Source organism: Ursus americanus, chromosome 24 (assembly GCF_024610735.1).
Source record: "Ursus americanus isolate L20-20 chromosome 24, mUrsAme1.1.p, whole genome shotgun sequence".
Taxonomy (NCBI): domain Eukaryota; kingdom Metazoa; phylum Chordata; class Mammalia; order Carnivora; family Ursidae; genus Ursus; species Ursus americanus.
In genome coordinates, this window is record NC_142150.1 from 7,430,117 (window position 1) to 7,452,697 (window position 22,581).

General features: G+C 48.3%; 1 protein-coding gene across 6 annotated transcripts in view; it reads right to left on the bottom strand.

Annotated features, from left to right (window-relative positions):
* Positions 1 to 22,581, bottom strand: part of SERGEF (secretion regulating guanine nucleotide exchange factor) — a 217,676-nt gene that overhangs the window by 160,471 nt on the left and 34,624 nt on the right. For all 6 annotated transcript variants that reach the window (XR_006779473.2, XR_015721542.1, XM_045796613.2 and 3 more), the window contains one exon: positions 9,741 to 9,907. Coding sequence is in view for 4 of the 6 variants with exons in the window: in XM_045796613.2 (XP_045652569.1) it covers positions 9,741 to 9,907 (167 nt within the window). In the remaining 2 variants the exon portion in view is untranslated. The remainder of the gene's footprint in view (positions 1 to 9,740; positions 9,908 to 22,581) is intronic.

Below are 22,581 nucleotides of genomic sequence, written 5' to 3' on the forward strand. Positions count from 1 at the left end.
GAGACAAGGAAGGTAGACGGAAGGTGGAAAAGAGCTTCAGGGACAGCAGCCTGACAGAGCCAAGGAAAGTGGGTAATGACACCAAGCAAAGAAAAACTCAATCTAGAAAGAAAAAAGGAGCAGATTTTCAGGCCGGATGGCAGGAATACTAAGATGAACGTAAGATATCACCCTTGTTATCCACTGGGGGATGAGTAGCAATTGTCCAAGCAGCCAAGGGCAAACGGATGCAGAAGAACCAGCCTGTGCAAGGACTCAGACATATCAAACAGCATGATAATTCCGTTGGTTCAGTATAGATGAAGTGCAGAAAACCATGGGAGAGGCTGCTAGAAGGTGAGGCTGGGTATTCTGATGGGCAGGATCAAGAAGAGCTTCCTATGTCAAGGTGGAGATTTTGGACTTCTCCCGATGGGAGAAGTAAGGGCACACTTTCATCCCTGTCAGTTATTTGCTGAGCACCTACTATGTGCCAGCCGCTAATCATGATGATGGGGATACAGTGGTGAACAAGGCCAACAGCAACCTTGGAACATACGCTCTAATAATCCCATTCTTTGCACACTGGCTGTGGGGATTACAGACTGTTTCTCCTTCCCCTTGAGGGCAGAGGCTGCTGGGCCTTATCCTCCTCTATATTCTAAAGGCTTGGGTAACTTTCTTCTACATAGCAGGTTTCCAATAAATGTTTATTGTGGGAATGAATTTTTTTTTCTGTATTTTCTAAGAGTCAAAATGTAAGGGCATCACAAAATCGGATTTAGATTTTAGTAGTACATCGTGCCGGCAGCTGGGTGGGGGCAGCTGCGATGAAGCCAAACTAGAGACGAGAGGTTCTCACTTGAGAGACGGCCACTGAAATGAGGTGGCAGATAATAGGGCCCAAGCTAGAGGGATGGCGGCAGAGATGGGGGCAGTTTTAGTCCCCCGGCCAACCGGCCTTCACAGAGCTCACACGTCTCTCAAACCGCCACAGCCTCCTTGAAACCCTCACTAGCTTCTGTTTTCACTCTAAACCTCTGCGTGGTTTACTTCCACCCTGGGACAGCCCAGTTTTCAAGGTCAAATGCAACAAAAGACAGCTGGTCAGCTCCAGGGTGACCGTGGGTGCAGCCTGGGGCAGTTGTCATGCTGCAGAGCACGGTGGTGACACGTGAGGTCACTGGGACTTTAAATCAGTGCTGATGAATTTCCTCTGCAGCTGGGAGAAAGCAAGCCAGAAGCATCCTTGCTGTCAACACTGATGGCTAACCTCGACAGGAATCCACGCTCTGTGGCCCTGCATGGAGGCTGGCCGTGGATTACCAAGCATCTGGCCTCTGCTATGTTCACTGGTTCTGATTCTAAGAAGTGTTTATCACAAGGTCCAGCACGGTTCTGTGTCGCTCCTAAGATCTCGAGTGATTAAGAGAGAAGAGCAGCTCCGACCCATACTTAGAACAAAACCCGTATCCGAAGCACAGAGCACCTCATATGCCGTGAACCCAATAACATTTGGACAGCACTTTAGAGTCTACAAAAACCCTTCTCTATCTTATTTGCATACTTCAATAATCTTGTGGGCAAGATAAAGCAGGTATTATTACTCCCACTTTGGAGAGGTCTGACTGACCCAACGTCACAAGGATTGTGGGTGATAGAGCAGAAATTCCAACCCAGGTCTCACTCCACATTCAGGACTGCCCCTCAGACCTCCCCCCTCCAGCAAGCGCTATGGCTTCCCACAGTCGTGGGTTAACTTCACTGTCCTGGTCTTTGCTGAGGCTATCCTCTTCCTCCTGCTGTTCTCAGAAGACACTGACCCGGGCTGCAAGTCTGGAGAGAGCCACCGGGTCTCCATCAGACCCAACTATCACCTAGTGAGAGCCAGAGCCAAAGCCAGAGCCCAGGGCCACACTGGCGTCAGAACTGTCCTGAGAGGAAGCTGCTGGGGTACAGACAGGGCTGGCAGTGAGAACGAGGGCTCCGAGCGCGGGGTTCCAGCCCCGGCACTGTGTCACCATGTGCTGCGTGACCTGGAGCTCATGACAGCTTTCTCTTGGAACACCTGCTCCCTCGCCCCTGGAATGAGGGCAGCCACCACTGCCCTGCCCACCACTCAGGGGTCAGAGCCAATAATAGTGTCTTTCTTGGGCCATTTCCAGGCATTTGCTAGACTGTGCCGGATGGAATCGCTACAGAGTAAAGCCAACGCGTCCCTGCCCGGAGCCCTCCCCACATTAACCTCATCGCGGCAGCAGACAATCTGGCTTTCAGTCCAACCAGGACGACTGAAACCACCCAGCAGGGGATCTCGCCCTTTCCTCAGCACATTCGCACCAATCCCTTGCTGTGGACTAAGCTGGGCCCTCATCACACACAGATAAATAAGATAGTGTCTGTGCTCAAAGAACTCAGTGTGTGATTTAGAGATGGACATATGAATAATTACTGAAGCACTAATAAATACCGTGTGACAGCTACCGGGCAGCAACTTTGTCTTTGCTCTGTGAATTCCTGGCACCCGCGCTGTGCACGTCCCACACTCGGGTGCAGTAAACATTTACCGAATAAATAAATAAAACTACCATGTAACACGATGACAAAAGATATACACACTTCAATGAAAGCATTTCTGTTCTCCACCTCAAAAATTCCATCTTCACACGTCCCCTTTTTTCTTGACTCCTGTGCTATGAGGAGGTGTCCTTGCGTCTTGTTAGAACTCTCCCCTTCACAGAGATTCCAAGCCCCTCTCATCTCCCTGGGGCGCCTTGCTCCAGCTAGGCCCCCTGCCTCCTGCATCGTTGCTCACAGCTCATACTCGCTCACTCGCTCACTCACTCACTCTCTCTCTCATCCTTTCCTTCGGCCTTCTCACACACTCCAGTTTCCCCAAGTTCACAAAACTAACTTGAACCAAGCTCCGTCCCAGTTGCTGAACTTGTTCTCTCATCCTCCTTTGGCCACTGAATCCGGGCAGGGTTGTTCACACCGGCAGCCTGCATTTCTCACCATCCCCTCACTCCCCGTGTCCCAGCTCAAGCCTCTCAGAGGTGTCACCACAACCTCGCAGCCGTCTTTTCTCAGCCTCGACCTCCCTGACCTCCTTGTTGAGACTTCCTGAGTTTCTGAGAACACCGCGGTTCCTGGCTTGCTTTCTCCCTCTCCTGTCAATACACAGTCTCTAGCCGGCTGCTCTTCCTCTGCTTTCCTCCTAATGCAAGGTCTTGCCAAGATTCCCCTGTTATTTTGCATTAGCTCCCTTGAGAAATAATTTAATGTCAAAGCTTCCAATTTAGGAAGCCTTTCCAGTCACCACTTCCCACCCCAACCACCCCCCACCCCAGCCCTGCAGGATCCAACAGAACCAGAGGGGCTGAAAATGCAAGACAGAAAAGGTCCCCAAGGACATGGGTAGGGATGGGATCATTGTCAGACTCTCTCTTCCAGTCTTTGTCACGCTCAGCTCGTCCTGTAATGAACTGATGTTAGCCCTGCCACTAGCTCACGAGCTCCTAAGACAGGAACTCTTCCAGCCTTCCCTGCTCCCCCCATCCGCCTATGCCTGGACAGACAGGCACACATAAGCATCTGCTAGGTGAAAGACGGACAACCGAAGACACACATGCGTGGCAGTGCTTGGTAAACTGTGAAGCCCTAAAGGACGATAAGCCTCATCCTCAACAGATTCTGTAAGAAACTTCTGGGTTGTTCGAGCATATTACAGGGTCAGACGCTCTGTTCTCTGGCTCCGCAGGACATGTGATGCCCAAACGCCTGGAAACATGCAAATGCCTATTCCTGCACTGGCCCGGGTCTAGGAAGCGCAGACCGCAGGGGGAGAGTGCAGGTGACCTGAAGAAGGTCATGTATCTCTGAAACCCTTTCTTTCGTCCTGTTTTCATTTATTCAGTCAGCAAACATCCACTGAGCACCCACGAGGTGCTGGGAGCTACTCGAGGCCCTGGGAACACAGCTTTGAAGGAGGCAGACAAGGCCCTTGCACTCCCAGATCCGGTATTTTCGTGTGAAGGGATGATAAATACAAATAAATAAGAAAACAGCAGAGAGTAGAGACGTGCTTGCTGTGTCATAGCCTTTACCATCCCTTCAAACAAAACAGCCCTGGCTGGTGGCTCGCTCTCTCTCCTGAGTGTTTCAGGGACAAACCCAGTCCGTGGCTCTGACGTTTATTTGTGCGATGATGCCTCCTGTCGGGTCGGCCGCTGCACACAGATGTGCTGGCTGTTCTCACCTCCCAACAAAACCAGCTTTGGGTGAACACTGCTCCCCCATCTGGGGAGGCCCAAAGCCTGCTGCACCTGGAAGGTCTGGGCCGCAGGGCTGCACAGTCTCAGAGACCTCCTGCTCCTCTAAGAACAGCAATGATGCTGGAGATGACTTACGGGAGAGCTACCTGGGGATGCTTTTTCGGGTTGTGTTCAATTCTGTCAGAGCCCTCCGGACTCAGCTGATTGCTGGTGGTAGATTTCTGTGTTATTTAGGGCACCAAAGTCCCACAGTCTTGACACAAACTTAAAATTAGAAATGCATTAAATATAGGAAAGGAGGAAGGTCATTCAGGAAGGGCAGCCTTCCGAGGGAGCTGCAGGACAAAGCCGCCCTGGAAACTTCCAGGTTCGTTAATGGGTTTTACACAGCATTCGAGTGGTATTTCTCCTTCTGAAATAACCCTGTGGAAAGCGTAGGGGACTGGCTCAAACCTCAGCTAGCACAGCCGAGTGAGTGACTCTGCAGACTAAAAATAGCTTCTTTCCCACTCGTTCTGACAGATCTCACCCAGACCCAGTGCACAGGTAGGTCCTCCAACAAACACTTTCAGTCCTGCAGTAAAGTCAGGGTTGATGGCTTTTGGGCTGAACAATACCCAATCCTTGGTTCAACTCTTGTTTATTTCCACGTTTCCTGCTCCTGCTCTGAGGGCTCCGTGTGTGTGTGTGTGTGTGTGTGTGTGTGTGTGTGTGTGTGTGTGTGTGTGTCTGTGTGTGTGTGCACGCGTGCATATGTGCGCTGAGCTCCCGGACTGGGATTCAGTGCTCCTCAACCAAACGTGGGCAGAATTTAAACCAGGAACATGACTCAGGCCCATGGCTGCAGACTGAGCCCAGAGCAAGGCCCTCCGAAACCCTGGGAATCAGGCTGTTTGTCTTGGGCCCTCTCCTAATTCCTAGCTAGCCTCTCTGGGCCTCAGTTTCCTCAACTGTAAAAGGAGTATAATCGTTTCCAGTCTGGCCTATTTCACAGCATCATGCTGGGAGCAAATGAGATAAGGGACATGGAGGTTATTTTCCTTCAGACAGTAATCCTATCAGAAAGATGGATGGCAGGGATGGGACAGGCCAGACAGACAGCGAGACCACAAAACGAGGCTGGTCCCCTGGAACGGGCAGGCATCCCGAGCAGCTGAGGAGCTAGCGCAGATCTAGACTCACAGCTTCCGTTCATGTTGTCCCCTCTGCTGGAATGTCCTTCTCCCTTTGCCAAACTCCTCCTCATTTTTAAGAACCCAGTTCAAACAACATTTCTGTTCATGGGTGTCTTCAGTGTAAATCTCTCCATCTTCCCTGTTCTCTTGGCTTTCCGTACACACCTCTCATAGCACATCCACTCTGTAAAGTAAGGATTTATTTACAAACCTGGAAGTTCTTTGAGGGCACAGGCATGGATTCTTTATCCTTGTATCCACCCCCGCCCCCGCCACCGCCACTGTGTGGCCACTGCAGGCACGTGGCAGGTGTCAACCAATGTTTACTGGGTTGACTATGCAATAGGCAAGATCCCAAAGCCAAGAAGGAGGTAAACGAAGGAAAGCAGGAAGGTGGGACAACACACACAGAGCCAGCAGAGGGGGCAGCAAGTGGGGAACCCAGGAAGTACTGTCACAGAGGTCTGCCTGCCCCTGGCAATAAGGTCACAGCCACAGGGACAGCAATCAAAGCTGAACGGCAAGTCCTGGGGGGACCAGGCAGCAACATCACACTAAATCCCAATGACCTAAACTGGAGCAGGAGGCCCTGGGGATAAGGAACAAGGGCAGAGAACAGAGCCAAGGCAAAGAGGCAGAGCCAGGCTCAAGTGCTACTGAAGCCTGGAACATCTGGTTTAGTTAAAACGCCCAGGTCTGCCAAAGTTGAGCCAGCAGCTAGGGGTCAAGTGATCTTGACTATGACCCTGAGGGACACCAGGGGCAGGAGTCATTATAACTTTAAGTAGTGATCATTTCCATAAAATAAGAATCAGATATGGAAGGGACTCTAAGATCTGTAAGAATCATCAGGAATCACCTGGTCTAATATCCCCCACCTATATCTGAGGGGAACTAAGGGTACAGGAGGAAAGGGGGCTTGCCCAAATTCACTCAATTTGGGCAGAAGCAAAACTAGAAGCCAGGTCTTTTGACTCTCAATCTGGACCTCATCCCCTCACAGGCTGTCTGCCTTCGGTCAAGCAGGTCTTCTGATGGTCCCACGCACACATTGGGTGCCCAGCTCTAGCTGCTTCTGAATCCTGGGGAGCCCCAACATACCCACTAAGTGAGCACAAGCACCTCTGCCCCACTGTGAAACACAGGCTTCCACCTTTGGGCAGAGTTTAGAGCCAAGGTTCCATGGGAAATGTGTAGGCGACAGCCCACCTGGGGCTGGGGAAGCTGTTGTGATTCACACACACACTCTGCCCTGATATGTACATGGGGGGATTAATCCCGATTATTCTGCTACACCTGAAATTTTCCAAGAGTGGCTAGAGGGGCCGAGTATCCAAGGCCAAGCTGATAGAGCATGAAACACACAGTCTTCACCACTGTAAGAATATTAAAGAAAGGCCTGCCAGGGCTACAATCTCAAAGTCTTTCTCAGGCTGGAGATGAGACATGGCTCAGAAGAAAGAACTGAGACTCTCAGGGGACCAGAGACTGCCTCCCAGACTCCCGGAACTGTTATCCAAGTGAGGATACATATGCAAAAGGACAGATGCAACTTCATCTATACAGAAAATATGTGAGCTTCAAATACTCAAGTTCAAGTCCCAGCCCCACTGTTTATCTACTGTGTGATCTGGGGCCAGTGACCTACCCATCCTGAGCCTAAGTCTCCTTACTCATAAAGCAGCGATTATAACACTCACACCCAAATTTATTGTGAGGATGAAATAATACATGTAAAGTTTTTAGTATGCTGCCTGGTCCACAATAACCACCAAGTTACATTGTGTTTATTTGCTTTCCTTTGTTCACAAAAAGTGATGCTTATACCACCTGTGTTTCTCCCTTCTGTGTGGCTGTCACTCTGGATCCCAGACACCTCGCTCCTCACTCTGTTTATCCCTTGCACATGGAAGAAGGCAACTGGTCAGCCATGGGCCACACTCGATTCCTTGAAGGTCAGGAATTATTAGCTTAGTTCAAGGCTGTTCCTGCTCCCCAGGTGCCCCTGGACCTCCCTGGGCAAGCCCCTGCCAGGGCAACACCTAATTTATTAGAGCTTTTTATCTTTTCCAAGATGAATCCACTCCTAGCAGCTTAGAGCTGCCCCCTGGCCCAGCTCTGGGCCTCAGGCAAATAAATGTCTGACAGGTCTGACCTGAACATCGACAGCAGGGATAATTCCCAGACCAAATTTACCAAAAGGAGACAGCCCGGGGTTTGAACCTGCAGTGAGACTGGCAAGTATACACACCAGCACCCCAGAGACTGGAGCAGACATGGAGGGAGCACTAAAACGAAGCTGCCTCAAGGCTCAGGGCTCAAGCCAACTCCTCGGCCCCGCCAAGAAGCTAACCAAAGTCACCTCGATGTCAGCCTCTTAGATTATAGATGTGCACTGGCCATATCTGTCACAGTGCTACACACAACGGCCACCACACGGTATTAAAGGGCAAAGAGGAGAAAGGGCCCAACAGTTACCGAGTGCCAGCCGCATGCCAAGAACCCTGTGTGTAGTCCTCATTGATGACATTTTGTGGTAGGCATTATGGTCCTCGTCTTGCCAATGAAACCAGAGACTCAGAAAAATCCATGAAGCCTCTGGGCCTCTGCTATGCTAACCCGACCACAAAGTCTTAAATGTTCTGAGAAAGACAGAGAAGAGGAAAGGGTCTAAAGCACTCGGTACCAAGCCCTCGGCACCTTCACTGGCTAAGCAGACAATACTAGCGAAAATAGTGCATTCCCTCATTCGCAGCTGGGAGAGTCAACTTCTTTCAAACAGAATCTAGAGAAATACAGCAAAAGTCATAAAGATGTTCATGGCCTTTGCCCCTGCAATTTCATCCCCAAGACTGTATCTTAAAGAAACAGTTCAAAAGGGTGTTCACTGCAGAGTCCACCACGGTGACAAAAAAGAGGAAATGAGATAAATGTCCAACATTCAAAGAATAGTTTGGAAAATCCCAGAACCTCTGACTCATATAATGTTCCATGGCCCATTTTAAATGACCTTAGAAATCAGGAAGAAAAAAGCAAAGCATTTGTGAGCAAATAAATGAAGACTGAATTCAAACGTCATCAGCGCCAGCGCTCTAAATTTATAAAGGGGGTCCGTGTGCGTGCAGAAAGGAATGCAGCTGTGAGGGCAGTTAAGGTTAGGGAGGGTTTTTCTATTGTTATTATTAATATTATCATTACCATTATCATTATTATTACCATGTCTAAATTGCCTTTGTGGTTTTGTTAAATGAGTGCCTTTTCAATTAAAGAAAGAGTGAGAAAGACAGACAGACTTAACCCCAGCACTAAGGAAAGGCCCAGGAGGAGCAGGTCTGGGATGTGAAGCAAAAACTGAGAACCGTCCTACATACCCGGAAGGAGGAGGCCAGGCGGGCCCGGGGGAAGGGAAGCCCTCTAGGTATGAAGAGGGTTGTAATTAGTCTGATGCTAATTACAGAAGTCTCGCTAGCTTATTAATTTTTTTGACAGACTCTGAATGAAGACTGAATTCCTTCATTAAGCCAACTTGGGTTCAGAGGCACATTTCCTACGTGGCCTTCCTCATTCTTCTCAGAAACCTAGGCTTTTCTTTTTTTTAAGGACAGCAGTAAAGTAAAATTTAGTAACAGAAACACACACCCTGGAGAAATTAAGACTCCTGCCTTAAATGTAGAAATTCAAGACATTTCAGGGAATTAAAAGGGCTTGAATAAGGAACTGAACTACAATATCTTCCACACTGGGAAATATAAACAGAAGTGCAGAATACTCAGCTCAGTATAAAGGCCCTCTTGGTCAGGTTCCAACCCTCTTTCTGATACTACCTCATATTCGCCTCCACAGACACCCCATGCTCTAGCCAAACTGAACCACCATGGTCCACCGAACACTTTCTTCGCTTCACCCTGTTCCTGCTATTGTACCTACCTGAAAGTCCTCCTCTTTCTTACAGCTGCTTGCTGGAGTCTGACCCATCCTCCCAGGCACAGCTCAAAGCCATGTCCTCTGTGATACTGGCCTAACCCAATCCCCAGAAACTGAATTCATCTCTCACTCTTTGCAGCAGACCCAGAGTACTTGGAATCTCTCTAAAGGAGCTACACACAGTCTTCCTTGCAGTACAGTTAACCAGATTTTCTACCTTTTCTACCATATTGGACCCTAAGGAACTTGAGGCGAGGACCCCTTCAGAGTCCTGCATGGAACCCACCACAATGTCTCCACTAGAAACACATAGTAGGCCCACAGTAAACGCTTCAATGCAAGACAAGGAAAAGAGATGCATCACTTCTAATGGAAAGTCACTTCCTACCTCAGCTGCTCCTGTTAAGCAATGCAGAGAGGAAGGCATGCTCTTCTGAGGTCCTGAGCAGGGGTGCGACGGATCCTGATTTTGTAGTTTCCAATCTTCATGAGACTCCAACTTCCTCCCTAGTTGACCATAGTCCGCTCGGCCCCAGGTAAACACCTTCCCAGTTTCTAAAAACAAACATTAGTTGAATTAAGGTTACATTCCACAGCTATGCTCTCATGGGCAGGCAATGAATTACAAGAGGAAGTGTGAACATTTATTTTAGTACCAGCTGCCAGGAGCCATCCTCTCTTCCTGTAGGGAGAGCACAACTATTCACACTTTCACAGACGTGGGGACTGAGGTTCGGAGGGGTGAAATGGCATGACCAAGATCAAACAAGCCGTGGACACCAGAGCTGGATTCCAGTGGAGGCAGATTTCAAAGCCCGTGTGCCTGTGTTTTGACAGGCACAGGGTGACAGGGAACTCTTTGACCACACCTTATGGCCTCTCCAACCCTCCTTGCGCTTCACCCAGATGTCTGCTCCCAGGCCGTCAGCCACCTTGAAGTCCTTGAGGCTTCTGCCTTGCCCCATGCCACAATCTCTTAGCACCTTCCTCCTAGCACAATTAATGTCCAGTTTTGTGTGTTTTTTCTCCATATAACAACAAGAGGACCTTCAGAGTCTAATGCTCTTACCCAAACGAGCAATTCTCATAGTCCCAAGGCAAGTGTCTATGTGTGCTGGAAGGGAGGGAGTGAGAGAAGGGAAAAAAGACAAAATCACTTACAGCCAGGAAAGCCTCAGTCCCCCAGGCGCACCACCTGGGAAGCTGGCCAGCGCAGAAGATGATTGAAGAAAATGGAGTTTGGAAAAAGAGAAATGCCTTTCTTCTCCCAGATAAGAAAAAATTCACCAAACTCATTCAGTTGTACCAAGTGCCACATTTGTTATTTCAACAGAAATGCAAAATCCGATGAGGCATAGATTATTAACAGATTCTCTGCAATAAATATGCATAACCATGTGCGCTGTATAAATTCTTTATACATGTTTATTTTAACAAAGAAAAACTTTGCTTAAGAGACAAAACACCAAGCAATGCATATTAAATTCTAGACAAATCTACTACTATGATACTACTGTGTTTAGTATCAAAGCTTCATCTGGCCCCATATCCAACATACGGTTTATCGTGTCAGCTACAATAAACCACAGACTCATGGGGGAAATGTCAGAATACTGAAGGGATGCAGTTCAGAAGATTAGTCTGCTCACGGACACCACCTAGATACCAAGGAGTTCATAAGAAGTTCTGAGCTTCCTCACAGAGGGAACAAAGTCTGTGCAGCCCATGGGGTAGCAGGTATACGACAGGAACCGGGAGTGGGTCCACTCAGATGTGCTATTTCATGGCCTCACACGTGTTGTTCCTTTCGCCACGGATGCCCTGTCCTTACATTATTCAATTAATAAACTACGGCTCTACCTGCACAGTGCAGCTCACGTACCACCTGTTCCCTGAAACCTTTTCTGACCCCTCAATCCCTCACAGAAAGGATGAAACCCACCCTCCTGTGGGCCACCTTTATTACTGTACTCATCAACTACTACGTCCCCATTTACCAGGTGAGAAGTTAAGGTTCAGAGAAGTGACCAGCCCACAGTGACACAGCTAAGCCACATCTCCTTCTACTAGCCCATGGCACCATTCTGTATTGTTTATTCACACAAGGTCTGTATCAATGGATAACCAATACCAGCACTCAACACTCTTCTCTCACTTCTGTAGGACCCACAAAAAAGCCCATGTGCCCAGGACCCACAAAGCAACCAAAACTAGCAAACTGTCACTCTACTTGAGCTGGGTAGGACATATAACCAGACTGCCCTAGAAAGGAGAGTCCCGAGAAGCTAGAGGATGAGACTGTTACTTCTTAACTGACCCTACATTCTTCTGCTGGAAAGAACTGGCAAGTTGCTATCTGCAAGACAATCAAAGAACTACGTTATCACAAATCCCACAATGAATCCTCTCTTATCAAGTAAAACATCTTAGAATCTTCTCTCCTGTTGATTATTGATGTCCAAGGCAGGCAAGACTGCCAGGATATGGTGCCGCCATTATTCCATCTCCAATAGCAATTCAACCATTCTACTTACATAGCACTTTTCACCTTCAAAGCACTTTACAAAGATTAACTAATTAATTCTCATGTTCCCTGAGGAGGCCACAGACATTCTATTAGAGACAAGCCCAAAAATCAGGCTGACTGGATGTCCGGCCTTCACTCTCCTGCCTAAGTTTGCTCAGTCAGGAAGGTACATTCTCTGAAGCTGTCTGTTTCTCCCCAAAACATACCCTGCATCAGAAGGCTCACAGAAGACACAGAAGATTCTTATTTTTCCTTGTCTTTTAAACAGACACTTATTGACCACTTCCTAGGTGCCCGGCACATTCAGAGCCACTATCTCAATTAATCCTCAAAATAGCTCTACAAAATAAGGTCTACTAAACTTATTTCACAGATGACATTAAATGACTTGGTCAAGACCAAACAACCAGCAGGTGGTAGAATCAAGATTAAAACCTGTGTTTTCTGACTCCAAGACCACTGGTAGCTCCAATGACTGCTCAGTTGCTGTCAAGTCCTAACAGTATTTGAGGAGGGGGAAAGTCCAGATCGAAAGGGTATGTTCTGTGTACCCCACTCACTTCCCAGGACACCTTGCAGAACTCAGGACTCTAAGTGCTGAAATAAAGGCATTTAACACAAGAATGATGACTTTAGGTCATCTGGACTAAAATGAAAACAATGAATCCACATACAAAAAATGTTCACTAAGGCGCTGTCGACAAAAATGTCTCAAGCAGAAGCATGCTGTCAAATCCAAGGAGATTCAGAATGTAACAAATGAATTTTTCCTTATAGTCAAGAATTATGTATTACTGTGATAAAAGATACATACATTAATGTCATCCAAAAAGTATAGGTGTATGTCTTCAGATAAATGAGAAAAAGGACCAACAGCAGAAAATAAAGTCAGCAAATAAAATATCATTTCAAGGCAGGTCCATGTGCGAATTAACATAAGATCACTATGGAGCCAAGACGTTAGGTATAGGCGGCAAAAGATCCCAACACAACACAGAACACAACAGGAGCCAAGTACCATTGACAAAGAATGCCTAAGGACCTTGGAGGATTTCAGGCTGGAATCGTCCTGGCAGGCTTGACAGAACAAGTGACACTGAAGGTGAACTTCTAGATAGGAAAAGAAAATGGGAGAATGAGGTAGAATATTCTAGGAGTGGGGAGAAGGCACGAGCGATGACAGAACCAAAAGGCACAAGGTGGGGCAGGGGGAGAGGGAGGGCCACGAGGAAGAGGGACTGCAAGGTGAGTCAGGACTGCAGGCTGGGTTCACCACAGGGAAATGCCAGGCTTGGAGTCTGGATCTCACCTTCTAGACCAGTCCAAACTTGCTGGCTTGCACCCCCTTATGAGTAAAATATTTGTTGACATACCATATATATGTATACACACATATACACCGGCATACACACACACAGTCATCTATTTATTGAAATATACACTTGTATTATATACATACACCAATTACATATATACCTTTATTTAAATATATACAGTGTAAAATATACTCACAAAGTAGAAAATTTAAAAGAATGAGATTAAAAATACATAAAAGAAATCATAATTTGTTCATCCCACACCCCGGCAATTGTTCTCACATGCTCACTTTAGGAACTGCTGCTAACTAGACCATGGTGAGACTGCAGACTGGGCGCAGGGGTGGGGCCTGGTCAGAGAAATATTTGGCGATGGCGCATCTGATAAAGGTGGAGGGCCAGTAATAAGAATATTCATAGCTAACACTTGTGTCACACCTACTGTGTGCTATGTACTGGTCTAAGCATTCTCTCTATGGTATCCTGTGTATCACTCTTCCCAGCTCCATTAATGCACAAGGAACTACGCACTTATCCAAAGGCACAGCAGTAGTAAGCGAAAGGGAAGGAAGAAAGTCACTACAATTACACAAGCCTGAGACAGATCAGGGTGAACCTAAGGCTGAAGTCACAGGGGGAAAGCAAGTTAAGAATTTGCAAGGCTTGGCACCACATCGGATGTCAGAGAAAGGGAACAGGAGGAGATGAACACCACTCTGAAATCTCGGGATTTCAACGTTGGTGGGAAGGTGGTGGTGCCATTAAAAGAACTAGACAAAAGGGCAAAGATGCCAGATCTGCAGTCCCATCAATGGGAATCATGAAATATTATTTCATTACTAAATGATTTAACTCTTTGGAGGCCTTTTGCAAACATCTTATCAAATAGTCAAATATAAATAAAGAGGAAGTGGGGCACCTGGGTGGCTCAGATGGTTAAGCCTCTGCCTTAGGCTCAGGTCATGATCCCAGGGTCCTGGGAGCAAGCTCCATGCCCTCCCTGCTCAGCAAGGAGTCTGCTTCCACCCTCCTTCTGGCCCTCACCTCCCCCCACCTGCCCACAAGCTCTCTCTCACTCTCTCTCTCTCTCAAATAAATAAATACAATCTTTAAAAAAAAAAAAAGAAACAATGAGGAAGTAAGTGAGGATAAAGACAATTCTGTGCAAAGCCCTGGCAGGGGCAGAGGGGGTCAGGAGGCTGGGGGGCTAGTGAATATTCAAGGGGGCAGCTTCCTTCAGCATCCATCAGAGGGCTGTTTGGAATGGTGGTAAAGGCAGGTAAGAAGCCACTCCAGCTCTTCAGGGAAGGGGAATTTCTACCCCATTCCAGGGAAAGGGGTCCTGAAGGTGAGAGGAAGATGGATTACAGTGTAATAGAAGGAACATTTACACTTCTTAAGAGACTGTCCCAAAAGGGAACAGAGTGTCATTGAAGGTATCAGAGGGAGTCAGCAGAGGTAGATGTTATAAAAAGCACACCCCTGGGTCAAGGCAGAGAAAAGGCCATATAGCCCCTTAGTCTCTCCCGTAGCATATTCCAGGGTGATAGGAACCCTTGTAGAGCACACACAAAGGTAAGAAGTGAGCCGCTCTCTAGCTAGGAGTTTGTGACATTTATAATTCATCTGCTGACAAACATCCGTTACTCTCAGGTTATTAATTCTAAGTCTGTGAAGTCTAAGAACCTGATTTCTGTAACTCATTCTTCGTTCTGCCACGTGGACAGAGATTTTATAAAAAGGTGCAGATGACAACAACCAAGGATTGGTCACACGCAGATCAAACTGGCGTCTGCCAGCTTAATCTTCCCACGGGAGGAGGAGAGTGGAAAGGGAGAGCGCTCAAGGCACAGGTGGCAGAAGCGGTCACACCAGGCTGTGAGTGTGCATGAATGTGCCCTGCCACTCTTCCGCTGGGCGGCTATGCCACTCCCCTCTGTCCCTGGCTGTCTCTACCACCCCAATCCCCTTCACCTAGTCAACTCCTACTGCCTCTTCAACTCTGTGAGCCCTCCATCCAGACCAGGTTCCTCTGTGCAACAATCTGGGAGAACCACGTTCCTCATCTTGGGGCGCTTCTCTCAGTTTATAACTGTACACTCATTAGGAAGACTTTTGATTAACATCTGCCTCCCCTCCAGAGAGTGAGCTCTGTGGCTTCGGGGATTGTCTGGTTTCGCTCACCCCTGCATCCTAGAACAATGCCCAGCACAAAGCAGATACTTGATGAATATTTGTTGCCAGAATAAACAAATGAAATTAACTACTGGATTTTATCATTCATTGCTTCCATAATCTTGAGCAAATTACTCAACATTTATAAAACAGAAATAATAACATCTACTTCTAGGGTTGTTGTAAGGATATTTTTGCAAAAAGTATGCAACGAAGTAAATGTTAGCCACTAGTTCTCTCATTCTCCAGGCTCACCGCCATAGCCCTATCAAGAATTTCCAGTATCCACTCACAATGTCTACCAATTTGTCAGATCTTCTCAGCCAACGCCCACCTACCAATGTCTTAGGGTCAATGTCTCTATGGACAACCAAAGAAGCAAAAGAGCATTGAAGGTTCCATCTTGGAATTTTGGATTTTTGTAAGATTCGAGCATAGTATCCGGCACATCAGAGGCCTCTGAAGTACCGTGTGATACCAATAAATGGAAGCTACGGAAAGAGAAGAGAGAAGTAGGGAAGCGAGAGGAAGCTTTAACCTGGAAGAAGACCTGGATCCTACTCCTGGCTTCTTTTAGGCTATGTGATCTTGAGCAGGTCCCTTCTCCTCCAGGGGTCTACTCTTCCCAACCATAAAATAAGAGGACTGGGTTAGATGGTCTCTGAGACATTCCTGAGCTACACTTCAATGACGATGTCTAAAAATCTTCACTGTCAAAATGAGTGGCGTACAGTCCAATTTTATTGGCATCCTTAGAATATTTAGTCTGACCAGTGTCCTAAAATAAAGCATCCGCTTTAATATAAAAGACCACTCCTGGGGCGCCTGGGCAGCTCAGTCAGTTAAGCGTCTGCCTTTGGCTCGGGTCGTGATCCCAGGGTCCTGGGATCAAGCCCCATGTTGGGCTCCTTGCTCAGGTGGGAGCCTGCTTCTCCCTCTCCCTCTGCCAGTTGCTCCCCCTGCTTGTGCTCACTTGCTCTCTCTCAAATAAATAAATAAAATCTTTAAAAAAAAAAAAAAAAGGACCACTCATATAGCTAACAATTTAACTGAAGACTGGGATTGACTATATACCCTGTTATTCCTTAGCAAAATTTCCTTAGTTTCCAAAGTTGTATCATGGATGACATCTCCAATAAAAAGGTTTAAAATTTTTGAAGTTAATGCAGGAATAAAGTTTCCAAACATGGGCTGCCCAACTGAAAAGGAGAGAGAATGAACAAAAGGTAGGGTACTGGGGAGACTTCTACAGAGAACTGACTCTGGGTAAAACTCGACTTTAGGCACTGCCATTAAGTCATCTACTTTAATCAGCCCTGAATGGTTGGTGTGAACCCCCTCTTACAGATAAAGAAACAGATCACAGAAGTTGAATGACTTGCTCAAGATCACACAGCTCGTATGCTGCAAAGCTATGATGATAATAATAGTAGTAGCTAATATTCTGAGGACTCTTCTTTTATGCTAAACTCTCCCATTTAGTCCACAGAAACACCTCATGAGTAGGCATTATAATCCTCAAATTACAGGCGGAGAACTTAAAGCACAGGAGAGCTGAGGTCTCAAGCTCGGGCTCCTGCTGCTGTCAGTGGGACAGCTTGGTGGCACGAGCGATGGGGCCCCCAGTCACTGCCCTGCAGAGGACATACTGCTTTTCCCTGGGTCACACGGTCTCTTCAAAAGGGAACATTCCCAAGGACTTCTGGAGGTTGTTCAGGGTCACAGGGACACAAAGAGCCTGACTGCTGAGTGACTGAGCGAGCTTCCTCCTTGGCCTACATGGCAAAGATCAGAAGCCCACAACACGCCAGGCATTCCACGCAGCTGCTCCATTTTTTCATCACTGACTCTATTAGCTATCAAATCGGGAGCACTGGTAATAGAAGTCAAGACAGACGCACCCTGAGGAGGCCCCAGACCAGCTACAGGACTATCTATACCACGCAGGGCTGGGGCTTCCCAGACAAAAGCAGGGAAGGAATGGTTTCTTCTCCCAAACTGGGTCCTAGTTTGTTTAAGAGGTTCCTTGGCCTTCCACACCATCCCTCTGTTCTCTCCATGCTGGACGCCTGCCCCTCTGTCAAGGGCATACCTCACTTCCTCCCTCCCAGGCTTTAGGGTCATGCTGGGCTCCAGCCTGCAATGCTGGTCAACGCATAATGCCTGTGGGCTTTGCTCGTTCTACCTCCAGAAATCCTTCTCACCCTTCAGGGCCTGGCTCGAACGCCACTGCCTCCCTAAAGCCCCCGTCATCCTCTTGTTCCACATCCCTTCCTTTAGGAGCCACTGGCATGATGCTCGTACCTTGTTCCAACAACTATTCTATGCCACCAAATGCAAGATTCTTTGATGACAGGTCTTATGTCGCCCTCTGTATTAGTCAAGGTTCTCCAGGAAACAGAACTAAGAGGATAGAGAGAGAGAGATGTATAAGGAACTGGCTTACATGATTATGGAAGCTGGCAAGTCCAAAATCTGCAGAGCCAATGTCTCAGCTCAAAGGCTGTCAAGCAGGAAGAGCTAATGTCCCAGAAGGACAGCAGCAAGAGAAGTCCCTCTCACTCGGGGAAAAAAGGACTTACTTGTTCTATTCAGGCCTTCAGTTGATTGGAAGAGGCCCACTCATATTAGGGAGGGCCAACTGTACTCAGTCCATGATGTAAATGTTAATCTCGCCCAAAAACACCCTCACAGACATACTCAAAATAATGTTAACCAAATATCTGGACACCTCATGGCCCAGTCAAGGTGACACATTAAATTAACCATCACACCCACTAAGGGGTGAAGAGCAGTGATCCTTTTTTATTTTTTCTATATTCCTCCCAGCACCCAGCACAAGGCCTGACCCAGAGCGGGTGCTCAATGTTCATTGAAAAAAAAGAGGTCTAGGCATCGCGCTTACCGTGGACTTTTGTATGCCACCAAGGACATCAGAGACCATCCCATCCAACTCCCCCAAAGAGAAGACAAAACTGAAGAAAATAACTTTTCCAAGTCACAATGACTACTTAGAAGCAGAGCCAGGTATTCACAATTCTCAACACAACATTATTGCCCACTTTCTATATGCTGGGTGCTGTCCCAGGTACTAGGGGCTACAGAACTCTCTTCCCTCATGGAGCTAATATTCAAACGGGGTTGGGGGCAGGAGGGTAAGACAGGCAACTGACCGAAAACCGTATAAAACATATGCCCTGGCAAATGACTCTAAGTGCTCTAGAGAACACACAGTAGGGAAAGGGGACAGGCAGAGCTAGGGAGGGCGGTGGAGGCCCAGGACCAGCACCCAGCTCCCAACTTCCCATCTGGGGCTTTTCCTCTGTGACACACCGCCTTGCTTAAAGGAAGAATCTTTAAGAGAACTCAGCCAACTGAGGGGGCAATGAAACTTGCTCTAACTACCTCTCAGGACTGTGATGAAAAGTAAGGGAGACAAACAGGAAAATACTTTGTAAACTACAACAGAGGCATTATTAATACCACGACCATCACTCTTTGTCTAAAGCCAGATTGCAAAGAACCATCAGGAGAAGCTGGGCCATGAGCCCCTGCTCTCAGGGGGCTGCTTTGGCTGGATGCCTGGGTTCCCTGCTCCTCCAGGAATCCGGGCATACAAGAGGCTAATGGTCACACCCAGCACTCGCTGAGCGCCTGGAGAAAATTCTCTGGGGAAGGCTGGAGGCTCTGCAGATGTTTCTCAGCTCATGTCACATTCAAACTCCAGAGTTTCTTAACACACTTTTAGACTCTTATTAATAACATTTTAAAATGCAGATTGCTGCCTAATCTTAGCTGCGTAATTAAAAAAATAATCTTGCTTCTCTCCCTCCCAGCTAGAAAGGAAACTATACCCCAGGGCTTCTGCAGCTAAGAATCACGCCCTGCAGAAGAGCTGGTAGGAGGCTCAAGTGGAGGTGGGGGCAGGGGAACGGGGTGGGGGGAGGTGAAGCCAAGAAGCGAATCTAATCCCTTGACTTTACAGAAAATGAAAAGGCGGCTGAAGGAGAGGAGTGATTTGCCCAAGGACACACGATGTGTTTTGGCAGAGCCAGAACCAGAATCCCACTTCCCTGCTTCCCAGCAGATTCTGTACTGCCTCGTGGGCCGAGGAAAGAAGAAGACAGCCTGTAAGTTCTCAGAGGGTAGAAGTCATGCCTATGTCCTCATGCGGTGAGCGCTGGGGAAGTAGCTACAAGTTTCCGATGTTCAAGATGGTCATGGGATCAAGGCTCAAAATTCTTTACATTGGTGACAAACTCACTTGCAGCAGGAAGGAACGACCTCAGAGCACTCTAACTCAACCATCCATCCGCTTCTGGCTGGGAAAACGGAGGCCCAGTAAGGAACGTGACTTGCTTACCCAATGGTAAATAGCGAGTTAGAGGCAAAGCAAGACTAGAACCCAGGCCACCCTGACTTCTACTCCATCCTGTCCAAGGTTTCTGAAAGAAGTCTCTTTCTTTCAGTCAACCTCTCACAGCTCCCACTGCTACCTGCATCAGCGAAAGCTTTCTGGGCTCCTTGGCAGAGAAGAGAGACAGGTGAGGCCCGCACAGCCCCTCACTGCCTTTCTCCCTGGGATGACTTCCTGGGAGGCCCAAGGGCTGGGGGGCAAAAAGACACATATTCCTACCCCATCTCCTCGGGGTTCCTCCTCTCCCTACCTAGAGCTGCCGCCCCAGCCCTGGACTCCACCTTCAGTCACTGTCCGTTACAAAAGGTCAGCAGCAGCTTCCGTCTCTATGAAGTTACCAAAAAAGAAGGGAAAAAAAGGCCAGGCGCTGCACCCAGCTGTTGGTGAGGCCGCGTTTTCTGCTGCTGCTGATGACTCACAATGCCCAAGCTGGAGGCTGGAGCTGGGAATGAGACCTGAGAGGCTGGTTTGCCGAGGAAAGCCGCAGTTCCCAAGCACGCCAGCCTGCAGAGAGGAACGCTCCAGGCCGGTGAAATCCCAGCCCCTGGCAGCGGGAATGCAGCTCCCCCTGCAGCCCACCCCGAGGCCCTGCAGGAGCAGGACCAGAGACAAACCATAAACTGGGATGGGAAGCCAGCAAACCTCACCTGGGTGTTAAAGCTGTTAAGGAAGAAGCCAGGGCTCCAGCTCGGAAATCCCAAGAGATCCCAGAACCCCCCAGAAACACTGCTTGCACTCCAAAGAGAAACTGGCTTTCTGTTCATGAGAGGCCCAGTTTAACATCTTCAAACAGGGGAGACAAAGGTCGCCCCCACTCTTTCAACGGGCATATAATTCAGCAGGGGCAGGAGCAAGGAGGGGAGGGAGCCTATCCTGGGATGCCAGTCAGCGCATGCTCCACCAGCGAGAATGTCTTAGGACATGACTTAGCCTGGTGCCTCTCAAATTTCCTCCAACCCCACCCCCGGGAAACTCTTCCAGGCTCTTCATGACAGGTGTCCTAACAAAGCTGCACTCTCAAATAGGGAAGCACTCTCCCAACCCCTCGTGTGAGGACCCTTTAAGGGCAAGAACTGAGCAGCAGGACAAGGTCAGGAGAGGCCCTTAGAAGTGACGCCCACTTCACAGACAATGGCTTGGGGATTTCCCACTTGCATCAAGTGGTGTTGCTAATGAGCATGACCAGAGGAGGCCACTGAGGAGAATCCATTCTGATCAAGCACTCACCAGGAAAGACAAGAGAATCAGGAGACCTGGAGGCCCAATAATTTCAATGCAAGGGGTTGGGGGAGGCCCGAGATCCAAGTCCATGGTCAAGGCTGACGTGTGTGACGAACGTGGCAGTTAAATTCAAGCCACTCATCTGGAAGTGCATGGCCTCCTAAGTGTGAAGGTCCACCAGGCCAGATACATGGTGGGACAGCCTGTCCTTCCTTCCCTTCCACATCTGCTCATCTCCCTCCCACTCTGCTCCCCGCTCCCATCTGTCCCTCCAGCACCAGAAGAAACACCCTTTACCAGCACCCCACCTGCCAAGAAACTCTAAGTCACCAGTGTGACCTCCTGTGAAAAGCTGACACGGTTTAAGTCTCCCACCGGTGGTATTCACCTCTAATCACACCAGAGACGGGAAGTAACCAAAGCTACAGTGCCTTCCCTGGAGAGGCTGACTTTTCCATGGCCAGGGACTGGGAAAGGCATCTGCTACACAGGATTTTTCATTTCATAGGATCAGCTCCAACCAAATCAGCAAAGCACTGTTACTATGGACCATCTGCCAGGACCCGGAAACAGCCCTGTTACATAAAGGGGCTGGTGTAATGAAATTTATTAAGCTGGATTCTTCCTCCAGAAAGGCGATGAAGCACTTGAAGTCTCCCTTAAGAGGGGCGATGTGGGGCACTAAAGAGGCCCCGGGCGAGGGTCCCACTGGGTTCCAGTCCTAGCTCTGCCCCCATTAGCTGTGTAACTGCCTTCCCCAGGCTTCCCAACTAAGAAGACGGTCCCCTCCAGCATTAAAATTCTGTGACTTATTACTGCTTTCACCAAAATGGAAAAAAAAAAAAAAGTAAGCTCACTTTGATGTTACTGTTGTACTACAGGGTTAATTTTCTTTAAAAAAAAAAAAAAAAAGAACAGTCCTTCAGATTTGTGGGCTTAAAAGGGAGAAGGGTCCCACTGACTCTGGGACTGGCTGGAAGAAAGTGCAAGGAGAGGAGAAACCAAAGGCTGGAACCTTCTATCAGCCCAAGCAGGAAGGACCCAAGCAAATCTCAAATAATTTCACTGGGAGGCGGTACTACCGTGACTCCCTGCCCGTGCACACAACAATTCCCAGCCCACAAACCCAGTGCTTTCACACCCTGGGTCTTATCTGACCCTCACCACAGCCTCGAGCTGACCAGGAGGTGCTGCTGAGCCCCCGCTGCACGCGGAGCAGAGTATGGCTCAGTCACTAGGGAGGAGGAGCCCACATCTCTTAGTCTCCCTTTAGGTCCCTGCCATGTGAAACGGGAGTGAGCCTTCCTCAGCAAACTCTGTGCAAACAGATGATTCTGTCAAGCCTGGCAAGCGCCTGGCATACCAGTGTGTCTTTGGTAAAGGTGAGCAGCCCTTCCCCACACACCTCCATTGCCTCGGGCAGGTGTGGGAGAAGCCCCCAAGCTGCTCATTTTTAGGCCTATTTAAGGCAACATAATGGCTTCCTCCTAAGCGACCTTCATGTGGCCTGGGACAGCTCCCCAGAAGACAGACCAATGAGCCAGATAACTCCAGTCCCTACCAATCTTGTGCA